General features: G+C 43.1%; 1 protein-coding gene across 6 annotated transcripts in view; it reads right to left on the bottom strand.

The window, feature by feature from the left end:
* Positions 1–25,015, bottom strand: part of MBNL3 (muscleblind like splicing regulator 3) — a 116,266-nt gene that overhangs the window by 69,250 nt on the left and 22,001 nt on the right. For 4 of the 6 annotated variants that reach the window (XM_060249045.1, XM_060249046.1, XM_060249047.1 and 1 more), the window contains one exon: positions 8,995–10,077. The exons of 1 other annotated variant lie outside the window; for it this stretch is intronic. In XM_060249045.1, the coding sequence (XP_060105028.1) occupies positions 8,995–9,168 (174 nt within the window). In that variant the 5' untranslated portion in view covers positions 9,169–10,077. Of the gene's footprint in view, positions 1–8,994; positions 10,078–10,325; positions 10,344–25,015 lie in introns of those variants that run through there. One more of the 6 variants, XM_060249044.1, reaches the window with a different exon arrangement.

Genomic DNA, 25,015 nt, shown 5'->3' with positions numbered 1-25,015 from the left:
AGGGCCTTGGCCTCTTGAGGGTGGCTGCCTCAACTGCAGCTCCTACAGTCTGCCTGATTGATTCTAGGAAATCAGAAAAAACAGAGAAGGTCCCATCATGGGTACATTACCCAAGCCCGTCTGGGGCTGGAGGGTCTGCGTGGCCTCCTGCTGCGGCTGCACCTAGAAGGTGTCGAAATCTCCCGCCTGGAGGTTGGCATGGGGGGTTCCCCGCCCCTGGAGGCTGCTCAGTTGCTGGTCCCCGTCCTTCCGTGCGCGTTTGCGCTTTTCAAAATGGCCCTCGTGGCCAGGGCGGCGCTCTGAGGAGGAAGTCTCCTCTGCTGCCGAGGACGACCAGCGCCGCTTCCGCTCCGCTCGCTCCTCTTCGGATCTTCTCCCTGTTCTGCCCCTACAGGGCACGTTGCCGGCAGCCGCGGCAAGCCCCGTGGTCATGCCGGCTCCGGGAAGCGGCCTCTCGGTCCCGCGCGATGCGCAGGCAGCCGAGTCCTCGTTGGGGCAAGCGTCCTTTGCCCTGCGCGCCATCTGTTCCGCGCCGCGGCTTGAGTGCAGCCCGAGCCGCCGGCGCGCTCTTCGGGGGGGGGGGGGGGATTCGAGAATCCCCAGGAGCAGAGAAGCCAAGAAGCAAAGAAGCAAGGAAGAAGTATTGGCAGGTGAATAAGGATCCAAGGAAGCAGTAGAGAAAGCTTGGTAAGATGAATAGAAGGAAGGAGGAAGAAAGATCTTTTTTTTTTTTTTTTTGAAAGGAAAGGCACTTAAAGGGATAGGACCTATCCTAAGCACATGCTCTCCCTGTCGAGGCAGGAAAGGAACTGAAGATGGGTGGTTCCCCACAGCCACAGGAAGAGGAAGTTTTGATTCCTGCCTCCCTGATTGGACGGTGGGAAAGCACCCAAGATGTCCTCCGCCTCCTAGGGAGAAGCCCAAGGTCACTGAATGGCAACATGGGGATTTGAACACAGGTTTCCTCGGTTCTAGTTCAACCCTCTACATTGTACTTATTCATTATGTCTACGTATTTTTTTCTGACAGAGGAAAGACATGGAAATGTCTTTGTATTGCAAGGGGTCAGATTGGAAGTGGCCCTTCCAGAAAATGGAGCTCAGTGGTCCCCAAAATGACAACTAGCAGTGTGTTTCCTTGGGGGGGGGGGGACTCTGGATCACCCCCCACAACAGCAGCCTGAATAGCAAAGCACTGTGCATCCTTGGCTTGCCCATGGACACCGACCTTCCCCCTCCCTAGCGTACTTCACAAGATTGTTTTAAGGATAAAATGGGGGAAAGAAGCACATATACTTTGCTGAGCTACTTGCAGGAAGGAGAGCATATAAATATAACAGATAGATAAAGCAGCTCTCCCAATTCAGCTCTTACACAGCAAGCTTATGGTGCTCTAAGACCATAAGCACTGTACTGTCCAAAATGGTAGACTATCAAAACATGCACATGCCACCAAGAAATGCAAGGAATATCTCCGTACTTTATTCTTTCATGTTCAGGGGTGGCTGTGCTTATAATCCATAAAAGGCTTTCAAGTGTTCCAGGGCATCATACACATTTATCATAGTAATTCTTACAACAGGCTGGCCAGCACTACCTTCATCTCAATATTTATTTATTTATTACATTCAGTTTGCTATACTGCTCTTCCCTGCAAGCATGGCTCATGGCAACTAACATCAAGGGCAGATACAATACATAATGGGATTAAAACAATATTAAAATACTTAAAACCACAATCAGAAAACAATACTGTATCTGGAAGAATTTCAGTGCCCACCAAACCACTTGGTGGAGGGGATATGGAGGGGGGAGGTAGGGGTATGAGAGTGCCAGACCGCTGCTGTCCTTAGCCAAATGCCTGATGGAACATCTCTGTTTTGCAAGCCCTATGGCTCTTTCACACATAGTGAAGCCCCTACCACCCTATCTGCCAGCTTGGAGAAGGCATTTGTCTCTTTAAATCATTTCTCCAAGTCAAGCCAGCTGGTAGCTTGGAGAACGCATTTAAAGTTAAAGTTGCTTTCTTTTCACCTCTCCTTTCCTTTGCCCTCCCCCCATCTATTTTTCTCCCTCCCTGTCTTGTGGCTCTCAAAGATCTGATGTTCATGTCTTGCAGCTCTCAAACATCTGACATTTATTATTTGTGGCTCTTATGTTAAGCAAGTTAGTCAAAACTAAGCCAGTGCAGCTCATGAAGCACAGGCTGAATGCAGTGTTCCCTCTAAGCTGAGTTAACGTGAGCTAGCTCACAGATTTTTAGCCTCCAGCTCACACATTTTTGTCTTAGCTCATGAAAAATGGCCCCAAAACACAGTAATTTATGCAGTAGCTCACAACTTTAATGCCAGTTGCTCACAACTTTAATACCAGCAGCTCACAAAAGTAGAATTTTTGCTCACAAGCCTCTGCAGTTTACAGGGAACATTGGTTGGATGTGTGCCATCTGGGGGATCCCCCATAAGGATCTGCACAGCTGCATTCTGGATCAGTTGGAGTTTTCAGGTCAGGCCCTTGAAAACCGAATCACATTCGTTTATCCTGGAGGTGACCATTGCATGGATTACTGTGGCTAAGTTGGAGCGAGATAGAAAGGAAGCTAGATAGGGAAAATTGCCAGCTTGGCAACCTTAGCAACCTGCATGTCCATAGACAAGGTGGCATCCAGAATCATGCCTATACTCTTGATGGTCAGAGCTGGTGATAAGGACATACCATCTTGCTCAGATTCAGTTTCAGCTGGCTCTGTTTTAACCACCCAACCACAGCCTGCAAACCCTTGGCTAAGTTCATAGGAGCGGTGTTTGGTTGGCTGCCCATCAGCAGAAATAGCTGGGTGTCATTGGCATATTGATGACACCCTAGCCTGAAACTCTGTGCTAGCTGAGCAAGGGGGTGCATGTAGATGTTAAATAACATTGTGGTGAGAAATGTCCCTTGGAGGACCCCACATTCAAATGGATACCCTGGAGACACTGACCCTCCCTACACCAACCTCTGTCTCCAGTCAAGGAGAAATGAGGTGAGCCACTGCAAGGCTACGTTGTGAATCCCCATGATGGCAAAGTGGTGAGTCAACAGATGATGGTTGACTGTCGAACGCTGCTGTGAGATTTAGTAGAATTCGCAGCACCAACCTGCCTCAATTCAGCTGCCTATGGAGATCATCCATGAGGGCAACCAATGTGGTCTCCATCCTGTAGCCAAGGTGGAAGCCAGAATGGAACGTGCCCAACACCGATATGTCATCCAGAAATTTCTGGAGCTTTTTGGTCACCACTCACTCAATTATCTTACCCAGAAATGGCAGATTAGGAACTGGGTGGTAATTGGTCAGCTCCATAGGATCTGAGTTTGGGCTTTTTAAGAACAGGACAACCACCACATCCTTCTGCCTTGCTGGAAAGGTCCCTGTACTCAGGGACAGATAGATGACACATTTCTGAGGACCATGTTGCTCCTCATCACTGGATTTCACCAGCCATGAGGGGCATGGATCAAGGAGGCAGGTGGCTAGCCTCACAGCACCCACAATCCTCTCAATATCGGCTTGGGAGAGCCAGCTGAAGGTGTCAAGAACTGAATCCAAAGACAGCCAAGGGGCCCCCAGTATCAATGTATACTGTATAAATGTTGGCTGGGAAGTCATTGCGGAGCCACAAGATTTTATCTACAAAAAGCTCGCGAATGTCTCACAATTTATAGTTAAATAATTATTATTATGGGTCCTCTCTGAGAGGGATATAAGGGACTGAATTAACCTAAATAACTGAGCAAGAGCTAAGAGATGTGATGGAGTTTGCATAAAAACCCTTTTAGCGGCCTTCACTGCCATCTCATAGGATTTCATAAGCGTCATATAAGATGCTCTTGTGGCTTCATTGCGAACTCATTGCCAAATTCACTCCAGTCATCTGACTTCGTATTTCATTGTCTTGTGCTTGAGAGAAGCAGCTCTTCTAAAGCCTCAGAGTGAGTTCAGAGCTACGATGAAAATTAAAACTGGCAACCAGTTCACAGCTCATTCTCTTAACAAATATGCTACGCCAGCTACAACAAATTGCTTAGGGTGTCTGAGCAGCTGATCTCTTTCCTAAGAGCTATTAACATTCATTAATGGCTATTAATGGCTTTTTCACCAAGATAATAATGAGGGTCTGCACAGATAAAAAAAAAATGAGCACAGAGATCTCCCCCCTACTCTACTCAGAGCAGCAGATTGCACTCTGGTGTGCTGCAACAGGTACAGTAATTATACAATGCAAAGGTTACCAGAAGCCCAAAATATCCACCTGTACAGAGGTGTCTGCAATTCTGCATTCATTGATCTCCTTTCAAGTGGGAACTTTTGCGACATCTCTGCCACCAGGAGTGATTCACTCACTCCTGTCAGAGACTCGCAGCATAATTACATAGCCTCAGAGGAAGCTGCCAGATATATCTCCGTTTTGGGCTTGCACTATCCAGTCAGACCAGAGGTAGCATACTAGCTTGCTTTACAAGGTTGTTGTAAAGAATGAGAATCACTGAATATTCAATACAAATGCTGCTATTGTGCTGAGAACAAAAACTCATGCAGATGCACATGGAGCACTTCTGAATCTGTGCTCTTTCAAAAGTACGCTTTTGGGGGGGGGCGCAAATGTGAAATGTGCTTCTAACTTCCAGTACTGAAGGGGGGAGGAAAACATCCCTCAGCTAACACAAACTGGGAAATACTGATCTAGAATGTTGCAGATTTACTACAATTAAACATCGTCATCTGATCTTGCAGAACTGGTATTTTCCCTCCCATTTGCTGTGTGCGCTTTAAGGCTCACTGTCAGTTCAGTCACCTTAATTGCACAGCTCTACCAGGATGAAACATGATCTGAAACATGACAGAGGGTTGCAGTGTCATAATTGTCACTGGTTTTTCACTCAGACACAGAGATTTCTGGGCAGCTGTCTCTTTTTCCCTTCAGATGGCAAGCACATCCAGGCATCCATCACAAGCAACAAGCTTATCCCATATCCCCATCCCCCTGAAGATTTTCAAGCTAAAAGAAATTGGCTTCAAATTTACTGAGTAAAAACCAAAGCCCCAGAATGCCCTTCTGCAGGCAGAATCCAAACTCAAGAACAAAATCCACAGAATACTCCTTGGTTAGTGGGGTTCAACAATTTCCAAGCAAGAAACCAGTGCAAAGAAACTGACATGTTCTGGGATCACACAAACTAGTCTGGTCACTATGTTGGATGTGACCCTTACTGGACTCAAAATGGATTCTCATGCAAAATATTTCACTGATGAGTTATAAAAGCAGTGTTAACATATTAAATCTCCTTATCCCAAACATTTGTGCTACTGCTGCCCATGGTTCAAAACCTTCAAAGGACACACAGCAAAACAACCCCCCACCTTTTAAATTATTATTACCTTGAATTTTTATCCCACCCTCTCCGCTAGTGGACTCAGGGCAGCTAACAATTAGTTCAAACAACTTCAATCAATAAATACAATTAAAACATTTTAAAAGCAGCAACAGCAAAATGACTGTATAATTCAAGGAGCTGGGAACTGTTAATGACAGCAATGCCGTAGAGTTATCTAGCTCCTGTGTCTTTTGACAAATTACCTCCACTGAAGCTACATACACAAAGCAGAGGAACAACTATTTCAGGCTAAAATCTGGTACCTTAAGGGGAACATATGCCAACATTCCTAAGGCAACACTGTGCCAATTTCCGTTAAAAGAGCTTTTTCCAAAAACAAAAGCAGATCAGAGCACACAGTCTCACTTAGACAGTGCTCCTGTTCTATTCATTTCTTTGCTCCTTTCCAGAAGAAGCAGCAGCAGCCAGGCATCCTTCCACTGGATGCTGCTCTAGCTTGCCTTCCTTCTAGCTATCAAAATGTCAATTGCAAGGCCAAAGGGAAAATTAGCAAAATTAGGAGAAACTGATTCATGGATGGCTGAAAGAGGACTTCATGTGTTCTTCCTGTGAGACAACGGTCAGGCATCATTCCATTATACCTGGACAGAACTTATATATTTGCTTTTGAATTTATGTAAACTGCTTTGAGTCCTCATTGATTGGGAAGGAAGCAGGATAATAAATATGCTAATTAATTAATTAATTGATGTGACTTGCGTGAAAAAATTTCTCAGCCAATTGTGTTTTTCAGCTATGAGAGAAAGCTATCAAGTCAGTTTGCAACAATAAAACCAACTAACAATCAAATCCAAAAAAACCTGTCTAAAAATCCAATATAAAATTTATATTAAATGAGCAGTCAAAATCATCCATCCATCATATACTCAGAGGAATAAAGTGGTTTTAACTTGGCACCTCATGGATAAAGAGGATGGCAGCAAGCAATTAGTTCTGTCTTGTGCATAACCCTTCTTACAAAACAGAGTATGGGCAGTTCTAACCACATCTACCCAAATTCATTTTATTAAAACAGTTTATGTATTTATTCAACTTAAATCTGAATAAATTCTGCAACATGTATGGTATCCTAGAGCTACATTACTGATTAGAGGATCAACCAGAGTCTGGCGAAACACATAATTTAGGAGGTCAAATATTCTCCATTTGCAAGTGCAGATGGCAAACTGAGGAAGGCTGCACATTTCTAAGTGTTCAAAGGTTTTCCACCTGAAAAGTAATAAAGCTGTGTCTTCTTCTGGAAAAAACAGCTACACTTGAATGGCAGCCAGCAAACTGCTTAGTCCTTTCAATCCTACTTCAGATGCACAGCTGCCTACTTCCCATATCCTTTCCACTAAGGAAGTACCAAGGTGGATCATGCCCTGCTCAAATTCCAGATATGACCAAATTCTTTAACAAGAATGACCAAATTCTTTAAAAGGACTCCCTTGATTTTGACCTACCATTACCAAAGAGCTATCCTAAAGTCATAGCAAAGATGCTCCTCTCTTCTAAAACAATTTGTTTATCTCAACTCGACTTTCTGACCTCCACATTTCTTCTTTATTTCCCCACATGGGTGAAAGCTATGCTTTCCGCAGACCTGGATTCTCTCTCTAGTGTCTCAGAGGGCAAAGACCAACAGATTCTCAAGGACCAGAGGCTTTCACCGCACCACCGCAAAATTCCTCTCATGGCTGGAGTTTAGAACTACACTTCAGCAGAGCTGCCCTTAGTCTTCCTCAGGCAAGTACAAGCCCTGCCCTGACTGGAAATCTTTCAGACAGCAAGGGAGAAAAGTTGAGGGAAACCACTTTGATGCTTCTCAGAAAGGCAGGAAGTTATTATGTTATCTGCAAATACTCTCCTTGAACCTCTTCAGACTGGGATTTTGCCTCCCCATCTCCTGGGGGTCAGCACCTTCCTATTGCTTCCAGTCCTGCTGAACTGACTTCTGGTTAGGCCAGTGGGAGACAAACCCAAATGTCAAAAAAACCAGATAAGCAAAATTAGGAGAAACTGATTCATGGATGGCTGAAGGAGGACTTCATGGATTCTTCCTGTGAACTTCTAATTTCTTTCCAAAGACCCTTTATTTCTGAGAATTTGAGGGAGGGATAAATCAATCTAAACAAGCACACAGATAAACTCAATGAAATTCAGTACCCCCAAACCATTAAATGCTACAGAAAAGGAAGAAGTGTTCTTAATGTTCTATCAGTAACAAAGCAGGTGGGTAACCAATGAACAGGAAGGGAAACTTTCATTACAAAAAACCAGTTCTAATCTTCATGAAACTGAAGAACTGTAAAAGGATTGCAGTGATTTGGGGAGGGGAAAATGAAGAGAATTCCACTTAAGGAATGGCTGGGCTGTTCAGCCTGCCTTGGGCCACAGAGCAGGGGGGTGTGCTGTGCATCCTCACTGCAGCCGCACCAGCCTGAAAATGGCAGAAATTATTATGAACAGCTGAAATTGTGAGCCATGTTGGCCCAGGACATAGTATCCTATCCACTGTCCAGACTGGAGTCCCACTTCCACTACCAAAAGAGCCCACTATGACTTTCAAATCAGGAGGAGAAAGGAGGACCACATTAAGATTTCCCAATCTATTTGGGAAATTGCTCAAACCCGCTCAGGATAACGTTCAAGTATCCCTAGGTTTCTTTGTGATAACCAGCATTAAACTGACTGGTATGAGAATATACTACACACTCTGATCCTCAAGGACATTTGAGAATATACAGATTGAAATTCAGATAGGACTCAATGAAGCCAGCATAGCACAGAGGCTGGAAATGATGCAGCAAATAACTGGGTTCAAATCCTTGTTTATCCATGAAGCCAACAAACTAGGTGACCTTACGTCAGTCACACTCTCTCAGCCAAGGCGAGCCGAGCTGTATTCACTGGACAGCTGCAAGAACAAAAGTAGGATATCCCCATGCATACCCACCCTGAGCACCTTATGCAAAACACAAAGAGAACAGATAGATCACTTCAGTGTTTCAGCCCTCCACAACCTGAACTCTCTTCTCTGGACAGCACACAAAATTCTAATCTAAGTTTTGCCACAGCCACATACAGATGAAAACTTCAACAAGCTACTGCCACTTCACCTCAGGTTTTTTTATGGAGTGGCAAAACAATGTATGTGAAGCAAACTGAAGACCCTCTTAACCACTACAAAAACATTTTAAGTATGAACTATGGTAGACATACCCACCACCCTCTTCTCTCTCTTGCATTTTCTCTACCTACGAGACCCAAGTCAGTCAGCAGTTTGTTTTGCCCCCAATGTTATCTACTCTGATTAGCAAAGGTCTCAGACTTTGCAAGTCCTTCTCCTAGAAAGCCTTCTGAATAGAGATGTCAAGACCTTCTGCATGCATAGCACATGATCTATCACAGAGCTATGGCTCCCAGTGTGACTGGGCGAGACAGCTGTATGCCAGCAAAGGAAATTCTTCCTGTCCTTGAATTTGACAAATCAACCAAATGACTGATGAATCAAGCAATGCAGTCTTAATGCAAACACAGCAAGATCCAGCAAGACAGGTGTTAAGGCAAGCCTTACCTTGAGGGAGTCAAAGCAGGCGATAACTCGTCCATTTTCCACATGGCAACTCCGTGATGGGTGAGCAAACTTGCACTCTGTGTCAGATCGAGAACAAGTACCTCTCTGAAATTCTCGACATACTTCTAAGGTCAGCCATTTTGTATCACGAACCAAAGAAACGTTCATAGCCATATTAAAAAGAAAAAGTACACACACCCCAAAAGAGAAAAATGAAAATGCAAGCAACTGCACCCTCCTTTAGGAGAACAGTGCTGATGATTTTAAAAGGGGGGAAAGGGGTAAAAAAAGGTTTAAAAAAACGTGAAGAAATAACTTGTTGCTTTGGTAAAATTTCTCGTCAGCACTTAGGTTTCCATTAAACTCAAACTGTGTTTGTTGAAAACAAGGGTTAACATAAAGCCAATCATAAAATAGAAATCTCATCAGAATTAACTGAAAAATTAACTTAGAGGCCAGCTCCTAAAAGTGCAATTGTTGAAGTTAAAATAGAAATGTTTTTAAGTGTGTGTGTGTGTGTGTATATATATATTTATATATATATGTGTATATAATATTTTGTGCCACTGCCGAAATTATTATTTCAAAATAACAGGCAGACTTTTTCAAGAGATTCTGTGCTCTCCAGTTAATGGTTTCAATTATTCTCACCCAAAACAAACAAAAAAGCTGCTGGCAATGCTGCAGTTGTAGGATGATCTTGTTTCGTTGGAGGGGGGAGAATTCCGAAAGTTCTGACTCCTTCTTGCTTCTACAGATTGATGGAGTTGCAAGTGTTAAAACCAGAGAAAGGATTTCCTTTTTCTTTTAAAATAGAGTTTGCTACATAATCAGAAGGGAGGGGGTGATGGCTGAGAAAACTGAGCGTATAAGGGGAAGGGAAAAAACCAAACAAACCAACCCCAGATGGATGAATTGCTTTTAGGGTGTGAACTGCAAGCAAACGCCAAATTAAAAAAAAAAGTTGGGGGAGTGAATATATATGTCTATAGATATATATTTTAAAAAGCAAGCGAGGCAAAGCCCTAGACAGAAATCCAAGCAGCGGTGGCGGCGGCTTCAAGGAAGGCACTTTTCAGCAACCTGCAGGAAAGAAGAAACAGAATCAGCTAAGCCAAAGCAGTCTCCACCCCTGGCTTCAAGCTTTTGCTTAGAGAAGCAACTAGAAATTCATTTTAACAAGAAATCTCCAGATACTGACAGTGCGGTGTATTCAAGTCAGCCATTGTAGATTTTTTTTTTTTTAAAAGAGAGCGAGAGAGAGAGAGAAAAGAAGGGCATTTCCTACATGGAGTTGCGCATGGTAGGAGGAAGCAACCAATTACATTTACCGTTGCAGCAGAAAGTCTGGGCAGCCATCCAATAACAAAGATTGTTTCATATTGATCTAATTCTGGCAGACATTCTCCCTCGCTTTCTCTCTCTTTCTCTTTTTCAGCACCCACTGCACAGAAAATGCCTCCGCCTGGCGTCGCGACGGACAGCCTCTGGTGCATCCATGATGTGTCTCCGGGTTTCACACAAGGAAAAACCAGCACGGGCTCCCTTCTGAGTACACAACTGCCACTGGGAAAATGTGGCACTTAGCTTACCTTATGCCACAAATCCCTCAACACCACAAGACACTTCCATTGGCAAGGTTAGGGTGTGAGAAGGAACTATCAGTTTTCTCACCCCCACTTCCCCCGCCCAAACTCTTTCTACCGCACCCCTCTTGTAACCCGGAATGGCTGGTGGCAGCGTGCCATGATCAGAACGCAGCTCGACAGAAAACTGGGTGGGGAGCCTTGGCCTCAGCAGACAAAGGATAAATTAAGTCCCCTTCTGTTCTTTTCAATAAATCCTCAGAGGGAAGAAGTGTTTGTGTACATTTCGGACTAGAGGGTGGAAGATTTCATTCCCGCCCCCCCATCAAATGAACGGTAATAAATGGAAGTCTACATATTGCCTGTTCCATGTACAAAGAACTGAAGCAGAAGGAACTGCCACAGGCTGAGCTCTCTGTCTCACCCATTAACTGCTACATGCCCGTCATGAATTATGTTTAACCCCCTGTTTGCCAGCAATAATGCATGCAGGAGAACTGTAGCCACAAGATTTTGCTGGAAATGGCTTCTGGTCCTGATGAAGCCAAAAGGGAAGGCTGTCTGTGAAACAGGAGGAAGATTCTTTTCTTTTTTAAAAAAATATATCTTGTTTACGCTGTACTTCACGGCTACTCCAATTACAGGGATTTCTGACCAGTTGTATTATTTCAGTCAAGGAGCTTCTTTAAGAAAGACAGTAGTGAAAGTATCCCCAAGCTGATGTTGGGGAAGCAGTACCTGCTCTAAATATGGGACAATACTCACCTACCATCAGAAAAATTGTTTTAATATAGATCATGTGAGATAGCCAAACAGAAAGCAAGCACAGTTATCTGGATTGACTAAGATGAATGGGGTTGCTATGGTTCATGAGATGAGTTTATGGTTTGATTTAGTAACAGAGACTTCCTTTCAGATTTTTAGGGGGTGAGGTAGGGAGACTATGATGGAAATAAACCAATCTTTCCAGCTCAGTCCAGAAGATGGGCCAAGGAGACTACACTCCTTTGGACAGCAGAACCTGTAGAAAACTAGTTGTTCACCAGGGTCCTAGAGCAAATGCTTAGAGAAGGGAAGGCGAAACAGTGACATGACATACCTTATGTTCTGGGTATGGAATGCTGAATCTCAGTGATCTAGGTTCAAGTTAAACCACAGAGGTATGTTTTTGCCTACAGAATATTACTTCTTTCAGAACACCACTGCACATAAAGCAAAACAAACTCATCAGATGAGGCAAACCCAAGAACTCATTAAACCCAGTTGGCTTTCTATTCAATTGACCATCATATAACTAATTATCATATATCTAATTCCAAACTGTGCAACAGATAAGAGCTTTTCTAGGCTTGCCAACCTCCAAGTGGCACCTGCAGATCCCCCGCTGTTATAACTGATTCCAGCTGACCAAGATCAGTTCGCCTGGAGAAAATGTCTGTTTTGGAGAGTGGACTACCGTATCTTGCTAAGATCCCTGCTCTCCCTATACCCTGCCTCCGCAGGCTCCACCCCCCAAATTCCCCAACCTAGAACTGGCAACCTTAGCTCTCTGTGGCCATTTCGGAGGTCACTAGGCAACCCCAACAATACTGTGTGCTGAGCCTTTCAAATCTTGGTTTTTGCAAAGTAAAGCCATGGGGGGGGGGGCGGAGGATGGACTTGGAGGCAAAAACAATCCTGGAAAATAATCCAGGGGAAACAATCCCCTGTCATATTGCCTGATGGTAGAGGAGTTGCAAGAACAGGCCCAGCAGTGACCATCAGAAACTCACTACCCACACAACTAGGCCAGACTTTTCCCAGGGAAAGGCTGCCACTAGAGGAAAGGGGGGAGAAGCTGAAGTTGGTGGGGGAGGCAGCTAAATGTAAGTTGGCTGATGGTTAGGAAGGAGAGAAGGAAACAGAAAGAGGGAAGAGGCTATGGAAGCCGTCAGGTAAGTGAAAGATGAAATAGTGGTGGAGGGGATATACAGGGGGAAATGAAATGCACCCTGCAAGTCCTTGTCAGTCCCCCATTTGTAATACATTAATCCCAAATCAAGGCTGGTTCATCCTCAGTGACTGTTGGAAGGATGATTTGTACTGTAGCCCTTTTTATTGTCTATCTGGTTACCATTTATCTGTGTTACACAATGAAAGATTTTTAAAAAAAAAAAAACACGCAACTTTGGACACAACAGGCTTTTTCACCAACAGTTCGGCAATCATCCCAGTTTGAATTTGGAGCTCCTGGGCTGCCTTCCTCCAATCAGAAACAGAGCAGCCAAAGGCGTGGAACTAACATTATAACCAACAGCTTGGAAGATGCAGGGCGCAGCCCCACAAACAAGCTCACACAGGCTGTGGATGGGTGGGGCAACATGGAATTTTCTTAGGAATCGAGCCAACCTGATTGAAAGAAGACAGGAAGACTTTTATTGGGAGTCGAAGAACATTCTTCCAAATGCACGGCTTTAATGGAAATTAAGTTTCTGTTACATCATCTACATCACCTGGCTAGTATTAGCCTAAATTTGCCACAATTGGTGGGTTAATTTAAGGCAGGGATCAACCAATGGTCAGAGAAACTCACAAGCAGAAAAGTCACTGACCTCTGGTTTTGTCCTGTTTTTGCAGGAATGGCCAAACTTGCTTACTGTAAGAGCCACATAGAATAAATACCAGATGTTTGAGAGCCACAAGACATGAACGTCAGATGTTTGAGAGCTGAAAGACAAGAAGGAAGGAAAGGAAGGAAAGAAATAGATGGGGAGAGATGGGAGTGATAGAAAGAAAGCCACTTTAACTCTAAATACATTCTCCAAGCTGCTGGCCAATGGAGTAGTGGGGGCTCCAAGAGCTACACAATTTGGCCATTCCTGTGTCATGGAGTGCTATCCTCAGGACAATCCCATTTAACTCCTCCCCCCCCATGCATGATCCCCTTTCTATCCAATCATTTTACATGCTAATCAAATTCCCTTTGTCAGTCAATTTTTTTGTTTCTTTACCTACATCAGCCCCGCTCACCTACTACGACCAGAGCAGGAAGCTATTTAATCTTATCTAAACCCATAAAGTAGATTCAGTGTGGTATGTAGTCGCTGGAGTGTCATTATAGGACCTGGAAGAGTGGTGTTCAAATCCTGGCTCCACCACAAAGTTCACTAGGTGACTTTGGCCTAGTCATTTACAGGATTATTGGGAGGATAAACCAGAGGACTAGAATACCATATATACTATCCAACGCTCCCTGAAGGAAGGGCAGAATGACAGATCATTAAAATTCCCATGGGGGGGGGGGAGGACTAAGACTCGGTCCTGGTCTCTCAGTGGGAGAGATGGGAGAGTCTTGAACAGGAAGCTTCACCAGTGGCCCAAGTCTCTAATTTAATATTACCACCATTCAGCATGGCCCCACCTCCAAGACAGATGTTGGACACTGCTGACCCTTGCCGTATATAACTGCTTTCCAAGCTTGCCACAACCATTTCCCTGACCAACAGGTTACATCAATTGCTCCTGGACACTGCCCAACCTTTATTTCTATCTATTGTCTGCATTTTTATCCCACTCTTCCTGGTCCAAGGTTACCCAACAAGCTTCGCAGCAACTGGCTCACACTACAAAGCAATGAACAACTGGTTCACCCATGTCCTTGTCTTAGACTGCGATCACACACACTAAATAATGCACTTTCAATGTGCTTCCAAACGGGATTTTATCAGTTCACACAGTAAAATCCAGCTGGAAAGTGCACTGGAAGTGGATTGAAAGTGCATCATTTAGTGTGTGTGATCACAGCCTTATTTAATCTCCCTTCCTCAAAATAGATCTTTCACCAGGCGGTCCCTGACTTTGGCTGACTATGGCTTGTTATCTGAATCCTGTGGCCATTCATGGCTTTAAGCCACTAGCACAGGCTGCCTACAACTGACAACTGAATCTCAGTGGCACTATGACTATAACAGTCTTTGACCCTAACTCTGCCGGATGCACATTCAAAACTCTTTCCACAAGACCACACAGCTTTTAATATCCATCCTAACAATGCAGAGATACACAATGCTAAACGTTACTAACACAAAAATTTAAATAACTCAGTTTGGAGCAGTTGAGTTTAAAGACCCCAGCATAAAGTTTTACATGTGCCTGCCTTGCAGCCTTGTACTCTATTCCAAAACCTTAGTTGAAGGCACAAAACAAGGTCATTGAAGCAACATGACAAACAAAATCTTAACACAAAGCAAAAAGTACAAACAGCTAAACCACTTAATCTAAGTGCCTAGTTGAGGGAAGAGTTTTCAGAATGAACAGAGGCATGTGGAAAGCTTGGACCCATGCTAAATGCTTCAATCTGGCTCCCAAGAGGCTTAAGTCAATGGACACAAGGATCAGCCTGGAGAATAAAGACCACATTGAAGATGATGTTGCTGGCAGGATGAGTCTGAGATGAGGCCCAAGGCTCGTGAGGCGGGAGTGCACTCCACACACACTCAAATCCCTCTTCATTTCCCCACCACTAATCCCTACCCAGCCACACAAGTGCACATGCACACTTTGCAAAGGTTAATGGACTTCATGGCACTTGCCACCAAGCAGCTAGTTAGAGTCTGACCCTGGGCTCAAAACCATGCAGAGCACGGGGGATAAGTACACCATGTTTTCCAGGGGCACTGACCCCTTTCAGGAAGAAAAGCTCCAGCCAGTGACAAAGGAAAATGGGTGTACTTGTTTTTAATAACATTCTGAAAACAATTACTTACAAATAAAAACTTTCATACAATCCATAATGCACATTTTTGCATTTAGATATAGGCAATATGAGTACTGTTGTCTCCAGTATTATAGCATCCTGCCCTTACCCTGATGCTAAGATGTTCAGAATTTGAAAAACTGGTACTTGGCAGGTAAGGTTTTGGACACAGTTCAAGGAAATCTGACAGTTTAGTGATAGTGAGAGTAAGTCCTTCTTCCTCATTCCTCCACCCATGTCCACTTCTTTCCCTCATTATTTCTCTCCTAGGTCATATGCTGTCCCGAGTTCCTGGCTTCTTGTACTCTTTCACTCAACCACTGGTTTGTTCTGTGACATCTGTAATCCTTCTGCCACCCATTTTTATTCTCCTAAGACCAGTTTTCTCCCCTTCTGCTTTCCTTTTACCCTGGGCTTCCATGACATCACAGTAGAGATCAACCAATGATCAGAGAAACACAGACAGAAAAGTCATTAACCTTTGGTTTTGCCCTGTTATGGAGTGCTATCCTCAAGACAATCCAATTTAACTCCTTATCCTTACTATTACCTTTTGGACTGAGGCCACTCTTTGGAAATGCAACAAGTTAATGAGGTTTGAGGCATTTGTGTTTAACTACTGAATGTGAGCACTGGTTGTGGTCCAAATGAATTTCATTGCAACTCTTTAAACTCTGATGTTTCAAACCCAGAGACTCACGTGTGTCAGGACTTCAAAATGGCATCTGTACACTGAAGGGCAGCTGGAAATTACATACGATGTCTGTGGCAAGAGGCGACAATCACTGACTGTTAAACAGCTTCTCCTCTTTGCATGTCTGAGCTCTCTTGCGCTCTCTCTCTCTGACTATCTCAATTAGAGGAAAATGCATTCCTCTTTCAAGTTAAACCAAAGGAGCTATTATATTAAAGCAAACACTCTGTGGGCCTGATTAGACACTTGGAATATTTTTCTTCATGAACATTCTGTACCTGGACACTTTCCCCCCCGGGGGAAAGTTTACTTAATTTAAGGTAGACCTTTGGCAGTTCAGGAGAACTAAAAAACACTTTTGTTCTTCAAGCTGGCTCCCCATAAAAAGACTTGTGCCTTCCTGCATGTGTCTGAGAAGTGTCCAAGAAACATCTATTCATAGGCAGGTGGTGCCAAAAGCATGGCTGTGTGGCAAAGAGTCAACTTCAGCACAGGGTATGCAACCAAGGCCAGGTCTGAGAAACCAAACCATTTGTCACAGCTGTAGCCCAACTGCGCTGCATGTTCACTTCGGATGCTGCTGACATCCAGAGATGTTAGCCACCAGTCTGGTTTTCCAGTCTCTGAGGAATACTACATTATCAACACTCTTTGAAAACTATCTGCATCCTTCTTCACTCTGAAGCAGCTGTAGTGAATGCATGAGGCAAAGGGAAAAGGGAAGCATTAATAAGTTGTAGGTGTATTTTTCTGGGCTCATCATTATTTGCTCCCAAGGGGTGGGGTGGGTGGGTTGTATGCTACAGTTTTACTTATTATGATTATTTTATTGATGGGGACCTTATTATTCTGACAGTATGAAAATGACTTTTTATTTTAATTAACAGACGTCACTTAATTTTTGTCTCTTCTAGTAGCACTGAGATTTTCCAGTCATGACAGCAATAGAACATCAGCAATGGAGTGCAGGAGTTGAGGTTTAATGCACTCCTATTTGCATTACAAAAAGGGGTGGAGTTTTGATAGCTTCCTTTTAATAGCACTGTGGTTTTGCAGCCCAATGGAAAAGCATTCCACAGCCTGCCAGTAGTCCCTGCCACACAGAAGGAGTTGCAGTGGAGTATATATAATGTAAGCAGTGTTCCCTCTTGAGTTAGTGTGAGCTAGCTCACAATCTTTTAGCCTCCAGCTCACACATTTTTGTCTCTGCTCGGGAAAAATTGTCTTAGAGCAAACTATTTTATGCAGTAGCTCACAACTTTAATGCCAGTAGCTCACGAAGTAGAATTTTTGCTCACAAGACTCCACAGCTTAGCGGGAACATTGAATGTAAGCAGGTGATACCAGATTCAAAACCTGGCATCTCCATGTAAAAGTTCTCAGATAGTAAGTGTGAGAACGACCTTCTTCTGCCTGAGCGCTCTGAGAACTGCTGCCAGTGACAGTACTCAATGAGATGGATCAACCAATGCTATAAGGCAGTTTAATCTGTTCAAACTACAGCTGAAGAACCATTCCTTGTTCTGAGCTACTTGATGGAGTAAAGGAACTTCTTTAGGATTTCTCCATTATGCTTAATAGAGCAGCCTCCATTTTTCACATACAGCACTGTAATCAACCTCTTTACACCTTGAAAAAAAATTACCGTACCAGAACTGTGGGGAAAAGCCCACTCCTGGTGACTTCATCACAAGAGAGGGGGAAGAGTAATAGAAATTTGCCACCTGACTTATACAGTGATCACCATTTTATCACAACAACCCTGTGAGGTTCGTTAGGCTGAGAGTGTTTGACTAGGCCAATGTCACCCAGTGAGCACCATGGTGGAGTAGAGATTCAAACCAGGGTCCTTCAGATCCTAGTCTAACACTCTAACCACTACATCATGCTGGCTTTCATGTGGTGGCTGCTGTTGAACAGCAGAGATCTGCTTGGCCTGGGTGAGTCATGGTACTCACATGGTATCAAGTTGCCCAGCCTTGTCCAGTGGACCCTCCCCAAAAAAGGCCAAAATACCCCTAGAAAAGGCCCTGCACCCATCCTCTGCCCTTTACTGGTGGAAACCAAGGCTTCAAATGGTAATACCATTATGGTTGCCTAGCAACAGTCACTATTGCATTCATTCCTTAAAGCTACAGGTGTTGCTTACAATTTCCTTAGATTTCAGATTTTTCTGCAAACCTGGTTTTCTCAGGTTTGTAGAAAGATCTGTTTTGTATGTTCACAGCCCCAAACTCCCAAATTTAAGTATTCACAGACAGGGCCAGGTTGAAAATCTGATATAGTGATTACAACAGATGAGTCTAAAGAAAGCAAGTGTTAGATAATAGGGATTTAGCAGAACAAAAATGACTGAGAACGGTACCGTTTTTAACAATCAATAAACAAGCTGTCTGAAGCATGAATTCCAGGAGGAGGGCAGCCGGTCAGAAAACAGAATTTCTATCCTGCAGGAAATTCCAGAGTTTCAACATTTGTTTACAACCTGAAGTGCAGTGAAAAGCCAAGTGACCTAGATCATTCTCCAGGACAAAAAAGGAAGATCTAAAAAGTCTCCACTACATAACCTCTTCAGACATCAAGAAAAACTCACTAAAGTTCATGGTCTCATTTGAGTCACAGCCTCAATCATTGCAGAGCCCCCTAAACTCAGCCTTGGGACACATTTTCAGACCTAGAACAAGGTAGCAATAACAGGATGCACATAGGCATGGGTGGAGTGGAGTTTCTTCTCCAATGGACATTACTTTGTGTGTTCTAAGAAGCAGCTCAAAGAAGATGCGCAAGCATCTTGCACTTTTAATAAATGTGCAAAGGGGGTGGGTGTTGTGCATCTCCTCAGGGCTGCAGGAAAGCAACAGGTCTGGGGATAGGAACTGGGCCAACAGAAGCTGTAAGGCGGAAAATCTTGTAAATACCTCTTGCTTGATATGTCTATTTTCCAGACCAAGTTCAATAAAAGGAGGAACCCTACAAAAATATAAGGTATATCCAACTGAAATATATAATTTAATATTATATAATAGCAACATAAAACGATTTCCAGCTAACTCCCAAACCACTAATAGAATAAAAACATATCCACTTGCTTTTGAAGAAAAACCAGGGAACAAAGTAGACTTCCTGAAGAAGCCTATATGTCATAGCACTGGGGTCACAACAGAGAGGGCCATGCTCCTGTCCAATGACAATCTCATAAACCAAAACCGCTTTTTATTTTTCTTTACCTTTAAAGCCATCCATATGTCACAACTTAATAGCACAGATATGGTGCCAGTCTGGGGGTGGGAATTGGCCCAGTGGCAGAGGATATGCTTTGCATACAGAAGGTTCCATGTTAGTCCTTGGCAGCTCTAATTAAAGGACTTCAGGAAGCAGATACAGAGAAAAAGGCCTTTCTCTGCCTGAGAGCCTGGGAAGCTGCCAACCATCAGGAAAAATAAAACTGAATTAGATGGACCAATAATCTGACAAGGCAGCTTCAGTAATTCAAATATATGTGTGGGCAAGCTAGCGAAGGCTTTTGTGGGGCCAATAACCTTGAAGCACTTACTTGCATATTAGCTATCCTTGCTTATGTAAAAACAGCACATGGATATGCTGAATTCATTGATCATTTTACATATTAGATTTGCTGTCCTATGAGCATCCCCAGAAGTTACAGTAAAGAGTATCTTGAGGGCAGTGCTGGCCATTCCTTGACAAAATCATCGTCAAAGGTGTCTCAACCTCCAGTTCAGTAGTACTGTGAACTTTAACCCTCCCAAAGAAACAACCCCCACTATACTACTTTGGCAGAGGTCAAAGTGACCCCACATTACAGCAAAAAGCAATGGAAACCTGATAGCTCTCTCAGTCTTGGCATTAGCTACTAAGAAAAAAAACAGGCCTCAAGAATAACTTCCTTCAGAAATGTCGGACAAAAAAGAGTAAAATTTGGAATTGGGGTCAAAAATACCCTCATTGAAAACATAAAAACTCCACAAAAACAAATGGGGTCAAACTGACCCTACCATTTTTAAAGCAGAAGACACAGTTGAGAATCTATAAAGCTGCTTATTTTTAAGAAAACAATCATTTTTAACTGTTACAACAATTAAACTGAATGTGATAATGGTGGAACAACAAATAAGGACAAAGGGAAGCAATTAGCTCAGAAAACAGGTGACCATGGGTCACAGGTGAACAGTATATACTCAACAATTCAGGTTGCAAAGACTGGTTTTCTTGGGGGTCATTGCAACCCCCAATTCCAAAAGTGGTATAAAACCTCAAAGCCAAAAATGTCTATTGATATAAATTATGAGGAAAAAATTTTTTCGCTACTTGCTCCACCTTTCAATAAAATGGAGATAACAGATCTTGGTCCATCTATTTAAACTTGGGAATATTTTCTCAGTATTTGTTGGGGGAAACAGAAACTCCAGTAGCAATTATGCACAGTACTGTTATTTTCAAGCCAAGTTTATTGGGGCCAAATGGATCCTATTTACCATTTTGATGGAAAGAAAGAAAGAAAGAAAGAAAGAAAGAAAGAAAGAAAGAAAGAAAGAAAGAAAGAAAGAAAGAAAGAAAGAAAGAAAGAAAGAAAGAAAGAAAGAAAGAAAGAAAGGCAGTGGGGAAAAGAGAGAGGGACTTCAGGGCAGTACAGTTCATTAAGGACAAGGCTCAACAGGAGTTTGGTGCCTATAGAAAATGGGTAAACCAATTTTTTCCCATGACTTCCTTGGTAAAACACCCGCCCCCCAATTGCTTGGAAGGGTTAACTGCATACACTATAATTTCTTTAGGAAATCTGCTTATTGTTCAAAAACCTGGGACGTGCAAGCCAGCTTTGGCAATGAGATATTGAGCTGTGCGTGAGCAGTTTTTTAAAATATTGTACCCTTTAACATTCAGCACTGCACCTCCCAAATAATTTTTTAAAAAATGTTTTGCCTAATACTTTAAGCCTTATCTGGGTGAGTCCTGCAAGATTTTTCTGTATAAAAGGGATCCTCCTGAGAAACAAAGTACTCTGATCTTGGTGCTCAGCACTCACACCTGTGAAGTCACTAGAAAATGAAAAAAACAAACATAGTTTCATCTGTCTTTGGGGATGAGCCCTGGGAACTTACTTTCAGTGTTCAGCCTCTGGATGTGAAATAGGATATTAATGCATTCCATTGGTATCTCTAGCTAAAGAAGAAAAACTATACTCACAAGTCCCTTTGCCATACCCATTCTTCAGATGCTACAAGCTACAGTTCTGCAAGCAGGTACTGGAGTACACAACTGGAATACATTAACAGCGGGCAGACTAGACCCCTAAGCCTCTCTCAAAGCTACTAGAACCTCCAGCCATGCAGCATCAGATCAATATACATTGAGTCCAACATCCTGTTTCATTCAGTGGCCAGATGCCTCAGAAGACTTACTTCTTCACTTGATGCTACAAATGGCAGATGTTTCTCCAAGTTTGGACACCAATTTGACTGGCCTTGTGTATACACTCATTTGAAAATATTCATCCGGCATTTGTTGTGCTAATGATGCATTTCACCACTTATTCTTGAAAGACAGGGGTCTTTATTTTAAAATAATTATTCCACCCTCCCACTTTAGAAGTCCTCCAGTTGGTTCAGAAGCATAAAAAAGGAGCCACATCATTAAAAAAAGGAAGAATGAAATCAAATCTGTAACACAAATACAATTTTCAGCGACAAGCACACAAGTAATGAAAAATTCATGGGTATTAAAAGTTCACTAAACAGGACATACTTAGCTTGATATCTAAATTATATCAATAACGGTACCAGCTCTCTTCCTTGGGGAGGGAGTTCCAAAGCACAAGTGCCAGCACAGAAAACACCAGTAGTCACTTGCCTAAATTTTGAAGATGACTAGATATAGGAAGAATCTCAAATCAAGTCATGAATACATCTAAATCTCAACATGACCAAATCTGTGGGTACTTAAATCCAGCACTGGAGCCATTAACAGTCTACAGACAAAACGAATATTTCTACAAACCTGAGAAAAACCTGAAAACTTAAAAAAAAATGACATTGGGGGAGGGCGGTTAAACCCTGAAAATAATGGAAGCAGCACCTGTTGCTTTAAAAAATGAATTCCCTCAGTAGTTGTTGCTAGGCAAACACAACAGTACTGCCAGCTGAAGCCTTGGTTTCTACTAGTAAATAGCAGGTGGTGGGGCAGGGCTTTTTCCAGGGCTGTTCTGGACTGACCGAGGACTCACTGGGGCAAGATCAGGAGACTTGATACCACATGAGTTCCATTACTCACTAAGGCCCAGTGGCTGTCTACTATTCAACAGCAGCTACCACATGAAAGCCAGTATGACGTAGTAGTTAGGGTGTCAGAATAGCACCTGAGGGACCCTGGTCTGAATTCCCAATCTGCCATGGAAGCTTGTTGAGTGACTTCGGATCAGTCACATACTCTCAGACTTAAAGGGTTTTTGTGAAGATAAAATAGAAAAAGAATGGGGTAACCTGCTTTGGATCCACATTGTGGAGAAAGGTGGGGTATAAATGTGGTAAAAATAATAAATACAGCTAAAGATGGGTGGGCAGATGGAAAGGAGAGAAGATAATAGGGAAAGGTGAAGATATGAGGGCTGGCAGGAGGAGGAAAAAAGGAAATAGTGTAGGGAGGAGGTACATGGAAACTGAGGTGCCTCTTGCAGATCTAAAACCCTACATCCTACTGGGCTCAGCAGCTAGCACTGTGCAATTCGACCAAACTTTTTACAGGGAGAAGTTGCCAGGGGTAGGAAAACAGAGAAAATTAAGAGTGAGGGAGATAAAAGTAGGTTGATTGGAGGGTGGGGACAAGAGAAGGAAAAAAAAAAAGGAGAGTCTGTGGGGGCTTTTAAGGAAGGGAGCAAGGGAAATGAGATCCCTCCCACCACGTCCTAGTAGGTCCCTCATTTGTAACATTCTAATTACCAGGCAGATACCATGGGGAAAACAGCACTCCTTCCTACACTTTATTTCAGATTGTAGGCCTATGTTGTTAATTTTGCATTTTCACCTGTTTTCCATGGTAAAAATCAGAAAAAACTGCCAATATCACAAACTATCATTCTTTCTGGGTACTGTATGTATCTGTGTCAGCAAGGAAGACAGAAAGACAGCAAAAAAGCAAGGAATGGACTATATTTGGACCAACTGCAATCAAAATATCCAGCTATAGCCCTTTTAAAGTATGTCTCTCACTAACAACTGAAATGTGGGTTTCTTATGAAATGGTATTACTACAGGAGTAAGGCTCAGGAGGGGAGAAGGAACCTAATAAAAATAAGGAAACTGGGACAGCTCTGGGGAAGAAGGAACCTTATAAAAAATAAGGGAAGTGGGACAAAGTTTTGAAAATGGCCAGGCTGGGATGGGGAAAAGAAAAAAGCGGAATTCTTCCTTGACCCTGATATTTTTTGATCAGCTCATTCTGTTATCTCTTCCTATAGACTTCCAAGATGGCGGCGCAATCACTTGCTGCAGCTCAGTGCTCTGTGGATGTGTGTTGTTTGTGGCTGTGTGTGGCTGTGTTATCGGCTGTTATGAATTCCTCCTGTGAGGCGAATGTCTTCTATAATAGATGGGACCTTGTGGAGATTGGTTTACAAAGTAAACAGGTGATAACAGCTGACCTTCCTCGGCGTCTGAACATTCCAGCTGAGATTACGAGGCCTCCCGGCTCCTGGTGGATTGTGGCTCCGGTGAGTGGGAGCAGAAACAGACGAAGGAAATGTTCATCAAGGAAGAGGAAGAGGGGCTGTCGGGCTGGTGTTGTGTATAGGATGAAAAAACAAAGGAGGAGGCTGCCGCTCCCAAGTCTTTTCCTGACAAACGCCAGGTCGGTCGGAAACAAGATGGATGATTTAAGGCTAATGGCTTCTACAAGCAACTTTGTTAAAGACTGCTGTGTGCTGTTAATTACTGAGACCTGGCTAAACCCCTCTATTCCAAGTACTGAGATAGAGTTGGACGGTTTCTCATTACATCGCTTGGATAGGAACAAGACTGTCGGGAAGAGCAAAGGAGGAGGAGTCTGTATGTATGTGAGAGAAGATTGGAGTACGAACTCAAAGATCATAACAAGCCATTGTTCTGCTGAAGTAGAATATATGACTGTAAAGATTAGACCTTTTTATTTGCCACGGGAATTTAGTGCGGTCATTATATTGGTTGTGTACATTCCACCAGATGCAAAAGCTGATTTAGCTTTGAGTTGTTTAGGCAACGAAGTTAGTGAGTTGCAAACTAAGTATCCAGATGCTGTTTTTATTGTAGCAGGGGATTTTAATCATGTTGATTTGCGAGTTGTTCTTCCTAAGTTTTATCAACAGGTGACATGTGCGACTAGGGGTTTGAATATTTTAGATAAAGTTTATATAAATATAGCACAGGGGTATAGAGTTTTGCAGCTACCACAGTTAGGTATGTCTGATCATTTATCCTTGGTCTTGGTTCCTGTGTATATTTCTAAGCGGAAGAGGGGGGTGATTGTAACTAGGACAGTGAGATGCTGGCCTGTGGGGGCGACTATGCAGCTTCAAGACTGCTTTGAACGAACAAATTGGGACATCTTTGAACATCCAGACCTAGAGTGTTATACAGATACAGTTTTGGGGTATATGGCCCACTGTATTGATACTGTTACAACAAACAAGTGTATTCGAACCTATCCAAATCAAAAGCCATGGATGACTGGCACTGTTAGGTTTCTCTTGCATAGGAGATATAAGGCTTTTAAGTCTGGGGATGCCTCACTTTACAGTGTGGCCAGAGCAAATTTGAAGCGGGGTATTAAACAGGCCAAAGCTGCATATAAGGGCAGGATAGAAGAATGGCTTTCTCAGAATAATTTGAGACAAGCCTGGCAGGGGATTCAGCAGTTAACTAATTTCAAGGCGCTAAAGGCTAGTACGAATGGAAAGCAGGAGCTGGCAGAGGAGTTAAATACTTTTTATGCCCGGTTTGAAGTGGATCAAAAGGAAGCGGA

The sequence above is a fragment of the Heteronotia binoei genome, chromosome 11 (assembly GCF_032191835.1).
Source record: "Heteronotia binoei isolate CCM8104 ecotype False Entrance Well chromosome 11, APGP_CSIRO_Hbin_v1, whole genome shotgun sequence".
NCBI lineage: Eukaryota > Metazoa > Chordata > Lepidosauria > Squamata > Gekkonidae > Heteronotia > Heteronotia binoei.
This window is presented reverse-complemented; position numbering and strand designations above follow the sequence as displayed.